This window comes from Cricetulus griseus, chromosome 4 (assembly GCF_003668045.3).
Source record: "Cricetulus griseus strain 17A/GY chromosome 4, alternate assembly CriGri-PICRH-1.0, whole genome shotgun sequence".
Taxonomy (NCBI): Eukaryota; Metazoa; Chordata; class Mammalia; order Rodentia; family Cricetidae; genus Cricetulus; species Cricetulus griseus.
The window spans coordinates 134,900,918-134,915,900 of NC_048597.1; the positions used below are offsets into that span (position 1 = coordinate 134,900,918).

Here is a 14,983-nt window from a genome sequence, read left to right on the forward strand (position 1 = left end):
CATCTTCCTACAGCCTGCTTCCTGCTGCACAACACACTTCTTCCGGTCTCGGCCCGGACGGGATGCTGCTGCTGTTGCTGCTGCTGCTACCCCTCTGCTGGGCAGTAGAGGTTAAGAGACCTCGGGGCGTTTCCCTCAGCAGTGAGTCCTGTTTGTGCATAGCCTGATGGTCGGTCGGAAGGGCATTTCCTGCCTTTTGCCTCAGTTTCCCGTAGCATTTCCACTGGTGAATGGGTAGGACAGAGATAGTATTTATTTAAAAGATCTGGACTGAGCCTCTTGTTTTCCTTCCCAGACCATCACTTCTATGATGAATCGAAGCCTTTCACGTGTTTGGACGGCACAGCCACCATCCCATTTGATCAGGTGAACGATGATTACTGCGACTGCAAGGATGGCTCAGATGAGCCTGGTGAGCTTCTTCTGCATCTACTTATTGCCTCTTAAATGAGCCTAGCAAGAGCAGACACCCCATAAGGATTAGGGTCCCAAATTCCCGTTGCTCCTTGCTCAGTGAGCAGAAGGAGACACAGAAATGAGATCTCTGTTGGATCCCTCGCTCAGTGGTGGAATTTGTAGGTTTCAGTCCCTGGTTTCAATTCCCAAATAAAAGAACAAATGTTCAGGTTTATGACCAAGTCAGCAGCTGGCATTGTGTGAACCAGAGAGGGAACCAGTAATGGCTTCCAGGAGGAGGTGAGGTTTCTAGCCGGGAAGAGCCAGCATGGTGCCCCTCAGAGGTGGGAGAGGGAGTAAGGCTGAATGGCATTCTAGGGGCTGGTGAAGGCAAAGGAGGAGCTGGGGTGGGAGTTGCCAGGCCTTTTTGAAGAGCCTTAGAAGCTGACGGAGCCTGGAGGGCTCTGTTGCAGACCCCAGAAGATGCAGCTTCTTTCCTTGGTTGTTCCTAGTTTGTATCTCTTTTTTCAGACACATTCTTGTGTAGCCCAGGCTGGCCTTGAACACAGTGTAGCTGGAATGATCGTGCACTACTGATCCTGTTTTTACCTCCCAAGTGTTGGGATTAAACACATTCACCGCCACAGCCAATTTCCACCTATTTTTCTGGTGCTTTCCATGAATAGGTAAGATGTGTCTGGCCTGGAGCACATTCAACAAATGTTCCTTTTCTACAGGTACAGCCGCTTGTCCCAATGGCAGCTTCCACTGCACCAACACTGGGTACAAGGCCTTGTACATCCCCTCCAGCCAAGTTAATGATGGGGTGTGTGGTAAGTAAGGATACTCTGGAGATTGGGGAGGTGGCAGGGGCCAGCTGGAGGAGGCCCTGCTATCAGTGATCTTTCCCTTATGTCTGCCTCAGACTGCTGTGATGGAACAGATGAGTACAACAGCGGCAGCATCTGTGAGAACACCTGCAGGTGGGTGGGTAGCAGTGGGGTGTCCAGGGTACCCTGGCGCCTTGCCAAGCTCTACTTGGAAGTCAGGCTGCTTCCTTGTCTGTGTCGTGTCCGTCCCCCCAACCTGCAGTCCCAGCACTTGGGAGGCAGGTTTATCTTTATATTATGTGTGTGTGTGAGAGACAGAGTATATGCCACCCACATACATGTCTACTACACAGACCAGAAGAGGGTGTGTGTGATCCCCTGGAGCTGGAGTTACAAGTCGAATTCAGGTCCTTTAGAAGAAGTCTCTTCAGTCCCTTCTTTGTTTTTTAGAGATAGGCTCTCCCTCAGTTTGTCCAGCCAGCCCAACCTCAAGTGCCTCCTCCCTTTACCTCCTGGGTGCTAGTATTACAAGCCTAAACCACCGTGGACTGTCCTTTTGTGAATCCACTGGTCATACGCCTTGGGAACTCCACTTTACCAGTGTTCCCTGCAGCTATAAAGTAGTGGAGATTGTTTCCGTGTTCAAAAAAATTGGAGATGGTGGGACAGGCCTGTTATTACAGCACGTGGGAGATGGAGGTAGGAGGGTCAGAAGTTAAAGATTGCCTTTGGCTACATAATGAGTCTGAAGTATGGGCTGCCAGAGACCCTGTTTCAAAAAAACTGGGGAGAAATTCAGTGCAGGAAGGAAATAACTTGACTGTTTGGTGAACTTGAGCTCTGATTAGGTTAATACTCCGAATACTTGGTTTCGTTTTTTTCCCTATTCTTTCTCACCTCCCTCCCCCTCTCTCTCTCCCTTCTTTCTCATTTCTCAGTATGTATCTCTGACTGGTCTGGAACTCACAGAGATCTACCTGCCTCTACTTCCCAAGTGCTGGGATAAAGACATGTGCCACCATGCCTGGCTTCTTAATCTCTTTTTGTGTGTTTATATGGTGTGTGTGTAGTGTAAGAGCATGTGTACAGATGTGTGCTTGTGGAAGCTATGTTGGGAAGCATATTGGGTTTCTTGCTTTTCGCTCTGCTTTATACTGTGAGACAGGGTCTCTCTCACTGGCTGGGCTGGGGGGCAGCAAGCCCTAGCAATCCTCCATTTCTACCTCACATAGCACTGGGGTTCTAGAAGTATGTGGCCACACTTGCTTTTTGGTAGGTGCTAGGGATTTGAACTCAGGCCCTCATGTTTATATAACATGTACTCTTACCCACTGAGCCATCTCCAAGCCCATTTTGGTTTTTGAGACAGGATCTCCAGCTTATCATGGGTGACCTGGTCCTTGGGAGATAATCCTTCCCTTTCTGTCTTCCAATTGGTGGGATTACAACTGTGTCTGCCATGTTGGGTTTTGTTTTAGTTTTTGAGACTCATGTAGTCCAGACTAGCCTCAAACTTGGCTAGCTAGCCAGTCATAATCTTGAATTGGTTTTCCTCCTGCCTATGCATCCAAAGTGCTGGAATTGCAGGTGTTTGCTACCACACCTGACAAACCTATAGTTCTTGTTTTTGATTTTTTGTTTTGTTATGAGACAGGGTCGTCCTGTGTGGCCTTGGCTAGCTTCATATTCTCTATATAAACCAGTCTGGCCTCAAACTCAGAGGTCTACCACCCAAGTGTGTCACCACGACTGGCCTGAGCCTGTGCTTCTTGTTCTTCCTCCTCTCTGTCAGTTTGGGGCTAGCTTCCAGCCCCATCCCAGCACTTCCTAGTCTGTTCTGTAATCCCAAGAATAGGCAGGCAGTCCATCTTCTCAAGGTCAGAACTGAGACCTCTGGTCAAAAGAACCTGGAGGGGCAGGTTGAAGAGGGCTCTTTCTGTGTCTGACCTTTCTCCGCATTGTTTGAGGGGGGATGTGGGTGGAACATGCAGGTGACTCTTCTGGAAAAGGCAAACCTGCTGAGTCCTGAGTGTCTTTAGTGGTACTTGTGTGTGTCTACTCCAGAGAGAAGGGTCGTAAGGAAAGAGAGTCCCTACAGCAGCTGGCCGAGGTCACCCGAGAGGGGTTCCGTCTCAAGAAGATTCTCATTGAGGACTGGAAGACAGCCCGGGAAGAGAAGCAGGTGAGGGACACAGAGAGATGATGCACTTGACTCTGGCTGTGATGAGCCCGTGTCTGTCTTTATGAGTGGTTGACTGAGTATTTCCCAAGTAAGAGGTTATCAGCTTATGAGCCAGAGGTGTTAACTCCTGCAGACAAGAAGAACATCTCTTTGTATCCCCACCCCACTGTCTGTAACCTAGGTTGATTACACCCTAGTTCTGGGGAAACCACTCAGCTTAAAGGCAGTAGAAACTGCTATATTGCATGAGTATGGTAGGTACTTGAGGATTCATAGGCTTCTGTGTTGTTGGTTTTTTACTCTTTGGTCTTTTGGCGGGTCTGCCACTCAGCTCCCAAATAAATACACACAGAGACTTATTATTACTTACAAATGCCTGGTCTTAGCTTGGCTTGTTTCTTGCCAGCTTTTCTTAACTTAAATTATCCCATGTACCCTTCCTTTGGGCTTTAATCTTTATCTATTCTGTATACGTTTCTTTACTTCTTACTCCTTGGCTTGCTGTGCAGCTGGGTAGCTGACTACTGATGTCCTCCTCTTCTTGCTCCTTCTCCTTGAGTCCACTTTTTCTCCTATTCTCTCTGCCTGCCAGCCCCTCCTATCTTTTCTCCTGTCTCGCTGTTGGCTGTTCGGCTCTTTGTTAGACCGGTCAAGTGTTTAGACAGCTTCACAACATAAAAGAATGCAACACATATTTGCATCATTAAATACATGTCCTACAGCTTAGACAAATGTAACACATCTTAAAATAATATTCTGCAACACTTGTGTATCTCCCTTGCCCACCGTTGGCTTGGCTCATCATGTCCAGCAGCAGCACTCCTTGGAAGGTCCTTCGCAAGGCACTAAGACAGGGCTCCAAACTCTGTTCCAGTCCTCTGAAGACTCCAGGTCCTTCCAGGTCCTCCCAGCCACCCACCCACCTTCCCTCCAGGAATCCCCCTGGAGTCCTTACTGGGGGATTCTAGGCAGAGCTTCAGTCCTGTTCTGTTTTCCCAGACCTGTTGCTTCTCAGAACATATGCCTAGGGTGTACTTGGGGCTCTACATGTTAGAACCCAACCTGCACCTGCCTCGGGAATGCTAGATAGTTAGCAAGTTATATCCTTGCTGTTGTGTAGGGGCATTCAAGGACCTTGGGGCATCAAGAGCTTTCTTGCGTGGTTACCCTTACCCATCTTGGGAACAGGGAATGAAGATAATTTCCTGGAGGAGGGGTTATCTTAATGGAAATCTGTAGGGTAATTCAGGTCAGCCATGGAAAGTGTTTCAGGCTAAAAGGGTCACCCATGTGAAGAACTGAAAGCAAAGCGGTAGGGGAGGGATCTGTTACCCTTGAGTTTCAGGATGGGGATAAGCAGTGAGATGGCTCAGTGGTCAAAAGTATGTGGCCACCAAGCCCGGTGACCTGAGTGTGATTCTCAGGATCTGACTGCCACGTGTATCCTCCTCCTCACAAAAAGAGAAGAAGAAGAAAAGTAAAGTTTGAATGACGGCCATGTGCTAGGTGGGGTTGGGGAAGAAGCCTGATGTCACACAGGACATCATGGGCTCGTGGGCTGTGTCAAGCTTCTGGGCTCTCCAAAGAGTAAAGTGCGGATACCCTGTGATGCGAGCCTTTGGAAAGATCTTGGGGAACAGAGGTACATGACAAAGACAGGACCAGGCTGAAGCAGAGCTGGCCTTTCACCTTCCTCTCTCCTTCCAGAGTAAGCTGCTTGAGCTTCAGGCTGGAAAGAAGTCTCTGGAAGACCAGGTAGAGATGCTGCGGACAGTGAAGGAAGAAGCGGAGAAGCCAGAGAAGGAGGCCAAAGATAAGCACCGGAAACTGTGGGAAGGTATGCTGTGGGCAGCGCTTCAGCTCCGGCCAAAGACGAACCCAGGGTGGAGCTCTAATTCCTGAGTTCTGTATGGGTTCTCTGCCTCTGGTGCAGGGCCTTATGCATGCTAGCCAAGTGCTCTACCACTGAGCTATACCTCATCCCATCTTTCTTTTTGAGGCAGGGTCTCGTGTGGCCCAGGCTGCCTTAATTTACTGTGTAGACGAGGAAGACCTAGAGCTCCTAATTCTCCTGTTTCTATATGCTGAATGCTGGGATTACAGGCATGTACTACTATGCCTGGGTTATCTGTATTTTGATTTGTTTGCTTGTTTGTTTTTTGTGTTTGTTTATTTGTTTGGTTTTTGTTGTTGTTGTTGGTATGTTTTGAGTCGTGGTCTGGGACTCAGTATGTAGACCATACTGGCCTTGAACTCATAGAGGTCCACTTGCCTCTGCCTCTGCTTCTCATGTGCAGGGACTTTAAAGGTGTGCCCACCATGTTATGAACTCAGCGTGTTCTTTTGTTTTAATTGTCATGATTGCTCATTTCTTCGTGTGCTTAGTTAACTTTGTATTGGTCATCAGGTTTGGAAACTAGGAATAATTTGTGGCCTTGGTTGCAAGATCCTTTCTAAAGATTTCTTTTTTCATTTTGTCTAGTGCCCAGAACCTTCCCTCCAGGAATCTCAGTCCCAAGTTGAAAGTTTGAGACCTTTGACCTCTCAGCAATGTGTAGCTCATTTCCCCAGTAGTAGGAACGGATCCAGTGCCTTCCACGTGCTTAGCCAGTCAGTGCCCTTCTGCTGGTGTCCATGGGGGATTCTAGGCAGGGGCTTTGCCGCTGTGCTAAGCCTTCAGCCTACACAGAGCATGAGTTTACATGTGTTTTTTGACCTGACCTATCTGAGCAGAAGCCATCCTCCTAAGATGACTGGAGACTCTTCTGTTGATCTCTCCTCCCTTGATCTTTGATTTTGGTTGTCCCAACAGGCATAACACCTGTCATTGCAGCTCTTGGGAGGTTAAGGCAGGAGGATTATTAAGTACCAGACACACTTGACCTACATAGTGAGACCCTATCTCTAATAACTGAAATAAAATATAAATAAGGTTCTAGGCCTTGGGGACTATTGTTCCAGCCCTTAAGAGGTGGATTCAGAATTCAAGGCCAGCCAGATGTAGTGGTACATTCCTTTAATCCCAGTACTCTGGTGGGATTAAATCCTAGCACAGAGACAGTTGGATCTTGAGTTCTAGGCCAGCCTGGTCCACAGCCAGAGCTACTTAGCGAAACCCTGTCTCAAAAAAGCAAAAAAGGAAAAACAAAATCAAGGCCAGCCTTGGTTTCATAGTGAGTTGACTAACCTGGGGTACATTGGACTTCTGGTCAAGAAAGGAAAGGCCAGGTGACTATGTGAGGGGTGATGGGAAAAGAGTATGAGGGCAGGCTCCTGCTGTGACAGGTCACTCAGGGCCTTACAGGGCCTGGGGGGTTCTAAGCAGAGAGCAGTTGTACAGTTGTACTGGTCGCTGTGAGGGAAAACACTGCTGCTCGGCCATCTACACAGAGCTTTTGTGGTATCTGTCCCCTGGCAGGGCCTCTGGACACATTTGCAGTCTCAGTCTTGCTCCCCTCCCTCTGCTGTCCCATCTTTTGCAGCCCAGGCCCCCGCTTGCCTTTTCCCCCAACTCCTAGGCTTCACCCGTACCTCGTTTCACGTCTGTGGGTAGGTGGGGATGGAGTGTGTGTGCCATGGTGTACATGTAGAAGTCAGCGCAGCCTGCAGGAGTCAGTACCTGTCTCCATCATGTGGGGCTCAGGGACTGAACTCAGGTTGTCAGGCTTGGCAGCAAGTTTCTGTACCTGCGGAACCATCTCAATGGCCCCTCACTTACTCATCTTGCTCCTAAATCTGTCCTCCCTCCCAGAGGACAGACCTTTGTTATATCAGGGGCTGTGTCCCCAGCCCTCAGTGTAAGACTACTCTCATAGTGGGACTCCATGTATAGTGAGGGCAGGTTTTGGGGGTGATGGGATTTGGCCACCTGTGGTACATTGTGACAGAATGCCTCCTCCACAGAGCAGCAAGCTGCTGCCAAGGTCCGGCGGGAACAGGAGCTGGCGGCCAGTGCCTTCCAGGAACTGGATGACAACAAGGATGGGGTGTAAGTGTAACTGCACTGCTCACTGAGGGTCCCTCATCCCAGTCTAACTAGGCCTTGAACTTATCAAGTAGCCAGGCTGGTCTCAATTTTATAGCCCTCCTGTCTCTGCCTCCAGAGCCTTGGGATGGCAGGTGAAAACTGTCACACATTGCCATTGGACATTTGATGGTTTTGAGGTGTTAGCATGTGAGGCAGAAGCTGATGGGTCAAGAAAAGAGGGTTGGGGGGCCCTGGAGAGATGGCTCAGAGATTAAGAGCACTGGCTGTTCTTCCAGAAGTCCTGAGTTCAATTCCCAGCAACCACATGGTGGCTCACAACCATCCATTATGAAATCTGGTGCCCTCTTCTGGTGTTCGAGTATACATGGAAGCAGAATGTTGTATACATAATAAATAAAATTAAAAAAAAAAAAAGAGAGAGAGAGAAAGAAAGAAAGAAAGAAAAGAGGGTTTGGGAATACAGGGTATAGGTGTCGTCTTAAGGCCACACCTCCGACTCTTCCTTGAATCTTTCTAGAATTAGGTCTCTTAGAGGGGAGAGTGGGAAGTGACTGGGCTCTGCCCCTCCAACCCAACCCTCACACTCAAAGGTACTGGTCCCAAAGGAACCTCACCCTTCCTTGTCTGTACTCCTTCAGGGTTTCGATGGCTGAGCTACAGACTCACCCGGAGCTGGACACAGATGGGGATGCAGTGCTATCTCAAGAGGAGGCCCAGGTACTCCAGCCTACCTTGGCCTGGTACTTGTAGAGACCATTGGCCTAGAGTGAATTCAGGGGAAGAGGGGTCAGGGTAGGCAGCTCTGGTGAAGAGCTCCCTGCTGGCCTGAGGTGAGGCCATTCATGCCAGTGTGTGACTGTATGTTGCTGGCTACCTGGACCCCGGACTAGTGTCAGGGCAGCATAGAGCCTGCTCCCATACATGCTGTCCGTAGGCCTCCTGCTCTGCCTTTGTTTCTACCTGCCATCCCTGGCTCTGCCCGTCCTCCATCTACTACAAACTGGGTCCTTCCCTGCCCCTTCTGGACCTTTGCTTAGCGTGTGGCACACTCTGGCACTGTGCCTCTGTATGTCTGTCTTGTCTTGATGTCCCCTTACAACCCCTGGTACCTCCTTCAGGCTGTGCCGTTCCTCCTGGTCATAGTATGTGGCCCATCTGCTATGGCCTGGTCCCTAGTTGTGAGTAGGGACAGATGGGGCAGGGTGTATGGGCTTCTGGGGACCCTAATCTGACCTCAGTCCAATGTGCACAGGCCCTTCTCAGTGGGGACACACAGACTGATGCTACTGCCTTCTATGACCGTGTCTGGGCTGCCATAAGGGACAAGTACCGCTCTGAGGTCTGTGGGGAAAGGAAGGGAAGTGGTTCTGACCCCAAACCCTCACAAATACCACCTCCTGTGCTGGCAGCTCCTCCATGGAGGCCAACCCTCCCAGATGTGTGGATCCATGTTCCCCAGCCTTGAGATCAGGTTGCTCCCCAAGTCCTCAGCATTGGCTTCCACAATCCTGGGTCTACCAGGTGCTGCCCACTGATATGCCTGCCGCATCTGCTCCGGATGTGATTGAGCCCAAAGAAGAGCAGCCGCCAATGTTGGCATCCACAGAGGAGGAGGAGGAAGAGGAGCCAGAAGAAGAGGAGGAAGAGGAGGAGGAGGAGGAGGAGGAGGAGGTGCAGGGGGAGAAACCCGAGGTTTGTGTTGGGAGTGTGGTAGGCAAATGGGCGAGTGGGCTGCCTGCTGACTGGGCGCTGCCCCCTCTCCAGGAGGCCCCAGCCCCGCTACAGCCCCCACAGCCAGCCAGCCCCGTCGAGGAGGAGAAGATGCCACCCTACGATGAGGAGACACAGGCTGTCATCGATGGTGAGTGAGGAACTGCTGGGAAGGGTTCCAGCTTCCCCATCCAACAGCCAGGCCCCACCTAACATGAGCAAGTCTGCCCTTACCATAGAGGTGTGCTACCTGCCCCTGCAATGCCTAGGTTGCTTGGGAATTGCTGTTCCCATCCCCAGGAGTCCTTCCTCATGGGCTGCACTTGTTTGTAACACACATAACAGGCCAGGAACCAGCTGGGCCCCAGGAGCCCTGGCCCTGTACTCTAGAGAGCCAGGCAGCAGAGGTGGCTCACCACAGCTGGTCAGGCCTAGAGGGCCATCCTTGTTGTGGACAAATCCAGAGCAGAAGATGCAGTTGTCACATTCTCTGTGTCTTCTCTCGTGGAACTGGGGCTCACTCTCATCTCCTGTCCCTCAGCTGCACAGGAGGCCAGGAATAAGTTTGAGGAAGCCGAGCGGTCCTTGAAAGAGATGGAAGAGTCCATCAGGTATGGGCCCCAATGCTGGCTCTTGCAGGGCCTTTCATGTGTGCTCTGTGTCCTTCCCCCGGGCCCTTCATGTGTGCTCTGTGTCCTTGCCCCGGGCCCTTCATGTGTGCTCTGTGTCCTTCCCCTGGGCCCTTCATGTGTGCTCTGTGTCCTTCCCCTGGGCCCTTCATGTGTGCTCTGTGTCCTTCCCCTGGGCCCTTCATGTGTGCTCTGTGTCCTTCCCCTGGGCCTTTCATGTGTGCTCTGTGTCCTTCCCCTGGGCCTTTCATGTGTGCTCTGTGTCCTTCCCCTGGGCCCTTCATGTGTGCTCTGTGTCCTTGCCCCTGGGCCCTTAATATATGCTCTGTGTCCTTCCCCTGGGCCCTTCATGTGTGCTCTGTGTCCTTCCCCTGGGCCCTTCATGTGTGCTCTGTGTCCTTGCCCCCTTCACCATTGAACCTGCTTTTCCAGGAGTTTGGAACAAGAGATCTCCTTTGACTTCGGTCCCCACGGGGAGTTCGCATACCTCTACAGCCAATGCTACGAGCTCACCACTAACGAGTACATCCTGGCACTGATGGGAGGGAGGGCCGGGGGAAGGATGCAGGGGAGGGCACTGGGCAAACAAGAAGTTACAGCTCATATCTGTGTTCTCATCACTGGGGGGCTGAGGCAAATTGAGTCTGGGCTCCATCCCCAGCACCTCATTAAACTGGGCATAGTGGCACATAATTGAGATGGGTGCAAGGAGGATTGTAAGTTCAAGGCCAAGCTCAGCTACTTCAGCGTGTTTGGGGTCAGCCTAGGCTACATGAAACCCTGTCTCAAAAAGGGGACACAGGCAGAGTCCAGGGATCAGAGGGTGTTAAAGTGCCGGTGAGCCACCTGTGTGCCTGGATACTAAGGAGGCAGGGGTTGGGGGGGAGGGCTTTGAGGTGCCTAGGGTACCTGTGTCCTGTCACTCAGCAGCCCTTCTCCCTACCCTTAGGTACATCTACCGACTTTGCCCCTTCAAATTGGTCTCTCAGAAACCCAAACATGGGGGTTCCCCCACCAACCTTGGGTGAGTGGGTTGAGATTTGTTGCCCTTATCCTGTCCCCAACCACCCACTGGCCAGGTGCTCAGCACCTTTGCTCTCTCCTATAGCACATGGGGCTCGTGGGCTGGCCCCGATCACGACAAGTTCAGTGCCATGAAGTACGAGCAGGGCACCGGCTGCTGGCAGGGCCCCAACCGCTCCACCACGGTGAGTGTCTGACCTGGGGCTATGGGGACTCCGGCCTGGACCTGCCCAGCCCAGCCCAGTCCAGCATCACTCCTTCTGTTCCCACCCCCAGGTGCGCCTCTTGTGTGGCAAAGAGACTGTGGTGACTAGTACTACCGAGCCTAGTCGCTGTGAGTACCTCATGGAGCTGATGACGCCAGCAGCCTGCCCAGAACCGCCACCAGAAGTGCCCACTGATGGAGACCATGATGAGCTGTAGCCTGGTAAGGAGGCAGGGTCTCTGTGCTCCAGTGTGTGGACATTGCTGCTTTCCTATTCTGTGCCCCTGTCTTATTTGGTTGTTTATTTTGCGGCAGTGTCTCACTTTGTAGTTTGGCCGTCTGTCCTGGAACTTACTAGGTAGACCAGACTGGCCTCGAACTCAGTGATTCACCAGCTTATACCTAACATGTATGTTTGTGTATATATGTGTTGTACTAGAGTGAAGGTCAGAGGACAACTTAGAGGTTGGTTCTCTTCCCCACCACGTGGGCCCAATTGAATCATCTTGGTAGGCCCATGTTTTCTTAGATAGATTTTTGGGAATTTTTTTTGACACAGGATCTCTCTGTGCATAGCCCCTGCTTTCCTGGAACTCACTGTATAAACCAGGTTGGCCTCAAATCTACAGAGACCTGCCTACCTCTACCTTCCAAGTGCTTAAGAGAGTTTTATTGCCAGGTGGTAGTGCATTCCTTTAATCCCAGCACATGGGAGGCAGAGGCAGGCGTATCTCTGTGAGTTCTAGGAAAGTCGGGGCTACACAGAAAAACCCTGTCTTCAGAAACAAAAGGGACAGTTTTGTTGTGTAGTTCAGACTGGCCTCGAGCATCTGTCAGTCCTGCCTCCTCTGTGCCAACTACCACGCCCAGTGTACGAGGTACTGATAACTGAACTCAGGGCTTTCTTTGCTAGGCAGACAGTTGTAGTTTTCTAATGCCGGGGTGGGATCTAGGGCCTCCTACATGCTTGCTTTTGCACTAATCCAGCCCCCACCCCCCCATGTTTCTAATTCTGTACTCTATCCTAGAACCTCAAGGCTTGAAACCAATCTACTCATCCTGCAGTCTGTGGACCAAGGCCTGCCTACCCAGGGATCCCTGGCTATCCTCCAGGTAGCAGGAACCCTGTGGGCTCTAAGCCCTGCTCTGGCCCAGGCTAGCCAAGCCATCCATGTTCCTGAGGCCCCAGCGGCCTCCAGAGATGGATAAAGGAGCTCACCCTCCTTGGATTTCTGGGTGGGAGTTAATCCCTGCCCCCCTCACCCCTGCCTCCCCAGCTGGTGGGTGATGACTGGATGACTTGATATGTGACCTCAGAACAATAAATGTGACTTACCCACATTGGCTGTGTGTGCCTTTTCCCTTGTTGTTCTGTGTAGTCCAGACTAGCATCAGATGACTCCTGCCTCAGTCTCCCAAGGTGTAGGGTAGTGCACCTGGCTAGGTCTGCTTCACTTCAGGGTACAGAACAGGACAGTGTGAGCAGACAGCAGATGTGGTGTGGCAGGCACTGCTGTTGACAGGACCTAGAGTTGCCCAGGAGACAGACTTCTGGCTGTAGGTCCAGCGAGGGAGCTGAGGTCAGGCTTGGTGGCATGTACCCTAAGCCCTGTAGCCACCTCTGCCCCCTGACAGCAGTGCCAGAGCCTCAGGCTTCTGCTGCAGGCCTTCCTGCCATGACGGACTGTTCTCTTGAGTTGCGTCAAGTGTCCGGTCACATTTACAGTTAACACTCAGGGGAAGCAGCTATGTGCAGATCCTTGCAGCACCTTGCTGGGGGAAGACGCCCAGCACCTAGTGATTGGTAGATAGTAGGCTACTGTCAACTTCTGGAGCCTCCCATACAATCATTATAGACCCCAGCCCAGGGAGGGATGGTGTCCTTCCCTAGTTTCCCAGCACAGGGACCTCCTACCAACCCTGCCCACAGGGGCACACAAATCACCTGAGACTTAAGATTCTGAACTTTTTATTTTCTGGCATGAAAAGTACAAATAATTAAACAATTCCATGTAAAAGTCAGTTACCGCGGCCAGGCCTGGAATCTCGGTAATAAATAGTCTAAACGCAACTTGAAGTGTTCGTGGGTTTGGGTTGAGGTTTGTTTTTTTGTTTGTTTGTTTTTGTTTTTCTACAGTTCATTATATCACCTCCAACATGGACTCTGTCATGGTTTGAAACTTTCCCAATAAACAGGATGACGAAGGGTTGGAGGGGCTGAGCCCCCTCCCCACTGGCCCTGCCCCTGGCCCCCAGGGACTTTGGAAGAACCAAGGGCCCCTCTCCCTGGGAGCCCTTGGCCTGGTCCTCTTGGGGGACTGGCCTCCAGGGAGGGGGCCTGGCTGGGCTAAGCTTGTGTCTTAGAAAAAAAAGTCCCCTCCTCCTAGTCTTAGGGGCAGCAGGGACCTAGGCCTTGGTGGGAGGGGGTAGAGGGAGGGGAGGGACCCCCTCTTTAGAGCCCTCCCTCCCCCCAGGGTGGGGGACAAACCCAGCCCTTATTGCTCGTTGCCTCCAGCATGTGTGGAGGGCAGGGGGAGACCCCAGAAACAGCAGGGAAAGAAGGGGTCAGCCCCTCCTGGAGGCGGGGAGTCCCTGTCCTGCTGGGAGGGAAGGGGGAGGATTAGGGCAGACTTAGAAACCACCAGAATAAATAGGTTTGGTGTATTGTGAGCAAGCTAGAGTTCACCAGCTAAATAGACAGAAAACTTCTCAAGACAATAGCAAAACAATCCCGTTGAGAGCCCCTGGGCACCGACAGCTGTGGGGACCCCACCCCTTGGAGCCCACGGCACCCCCAGGGGGCACTCCGCTACCATTACTGTTATTAATAATTATTACTTTAATGACTCCACTTCCCCTTTTTATAAATAAATTAGGCATAACCACATCTCAGCAAAACTGAAAGAAAAGGAACATCTTCCTTCAACTTGCAAACCAATGAAAGAACAGAAATATACAGAAAGGTCCTTACAGGCCAACAAGGGTAATAAATAGTTAACACAGCAATAAGTTAAAACTACATGAAGCTAAATTCAGCAAAAAAGTACAAGAAAGTTAACTGGTGACAGTTTATCTTTTTTTTTCCTTTTTTTTTTTTGTTTGTTTTTAAGTCATCTTTGTGTGTGTGTTTGTCTTTTTTTCTTTCTTTCCTGTTGCTATATTTCATCTTGTTTGAGTTTTCTTTCTTTTTTTTTTTTCATTTTTTATTTTTTGGTCTTTTTTTAATTTTTTTTTCTTTTTGTTCCTTGCAGCAGAAACTCCACAGACGGTTAAGAACAACACCAGGAGGGGTGGGGAGAGAGAGTTGGACGCTCAAATGGGGCCGTGGCCAGACACCAAACGCAGAGGACACCGGAAGAGAGCAACTAGAACTAGAGTGTAGAGGGGGGTGGGGTGGGGCTTCACGATTCTCGGTTGTGACTGGGCCCACTGAGGGGTGGGTTGAAGGTTTAGGGCTCCCAGGGGCTCCAGCCTGTGGCTTCTGTTGGAACTTGCATAAAAGAATAAAAAGAGTGTGGGGTTATGGATGCAAAATCCAGTTAGAAGCCAGGGCCAGGGCTCATGAAGGCTGCATCCATGGCTCCCCCACAGTCTGGAAAGACAAAAAAACCCAACAACCTAAAGAGGGTGACACGTTGATGGGAAGGGGTGTGGGGGGCAGCTTGGGCCCATCCACCCCTGGGTCTGGGGTTGGTGTGCTGGGTGCTTACTGCGGTGGGGAGCACGCTGGCCCTAGTTGAAGGAGGAGACTGCAGACCTCCCCGTAGATCCAGGGAGGGTGAGCCCCAGGGGCAGGGGGTCCTTTGGCCTCAGTGTTGTGGGGAGTGAGAGCCCCCTCCAGCCCACGGTGATGCCAAAGTAGAACGAGGTATTGTGTGTTTGGATGCATGGACGCCATGTGTGTACGCCTGGTGGGCATCAGGGAGACCCCTGGTGGGCTAAGGAGTCTGTGCAGAGAACCTGGGGCTGGGGCATGTTGGGGGCCCAGGGAGAAGTAGCTGGACCAACCTGGCTGGAGGA

At 51.2% G+C, this 14,983-nt stretch overlaps 1 protein-coding gene across 3 annotated transcripts; it reads left to right on the top strand.

Moving 5' to 3' along the window:
- The first annotated feature begins 3 nt into the window (after positions 1-3).
- On the top strand, positions 4-14,486 carry Prkcsh (protein kinase C substrate 80K-H). Of its 3 annotated transcripts, none has more exons than XM_035443529.1 (17): positions 4-141; positions 296-412; positions 1,134-1,229; positions 1,322-1,379; positions 3,291-3,408; positions 5,116-5,245; positions 7,312-7,396; positions 8,035-8,113; positions 8,649-8,735; positions 8,918-9,088; positions 9,161-9,257; positions 9,648-9,717; positions 10,168-10,257; positions 10,685-10,759; positions 10,844-10,943; positions 11,035-11,185; positions 14,215-14,486. In XM_035443529.1, exons 1-16 carry the CDS (start codon positions 63-65, stop codon positions 11,179-11,181), a joined length of 1,599 nt encoding a protein of 532 aa, XP_035299420.1. In that variant the 5' UTR covers positions 4-62; the 3' UTR covers positions 11,182-11,185; positions 14,215-14,486. The 3 variants fall into 3 exon arrangements, with proteins under 3 accessions (XP_035299420.1, XP_035299419.1, XP_035299421.1); XM_035443528.1 differs by lacking the exon at positions 14,215-14,486 and adding an exon at positions 11,992-12,304; XM_035443530.1 differs by lacking the exon at positions 14,215-14,486 and adding an exon at positions 11,992-12,304 and having other exon boundaries at positions 8,918-9,067.
- The last annotated feature ends 497 nt before the right edge of the window (positions 14,487-14,983 follow it).

Excerpts from the sequence above, each read along its gene's own strand:
- Prkcsh (XM_035443529.1), top strand. The coding sequence starts at position 63 with ATGCTGCTGCTGTTGCTGCTGCTGCTACCCCTCTGCTGGGCAGTAGAG. Across the intron at positions 1,230-1,321 it reads AGTTAATGATGGGGTGTGTG|ACTGCTGTGATGGAACAGAT; the intron begins GTAAGTAAGGAT and ends TGTCTGCCTCAG. Across the intron at positions 10,258-10,684 it reads TACGAGCTCACCACTAACGA|GTACATCTACCGACTTTGCC; the intron begins GTACATCCTGGC and ends CCCTACCCTTAG.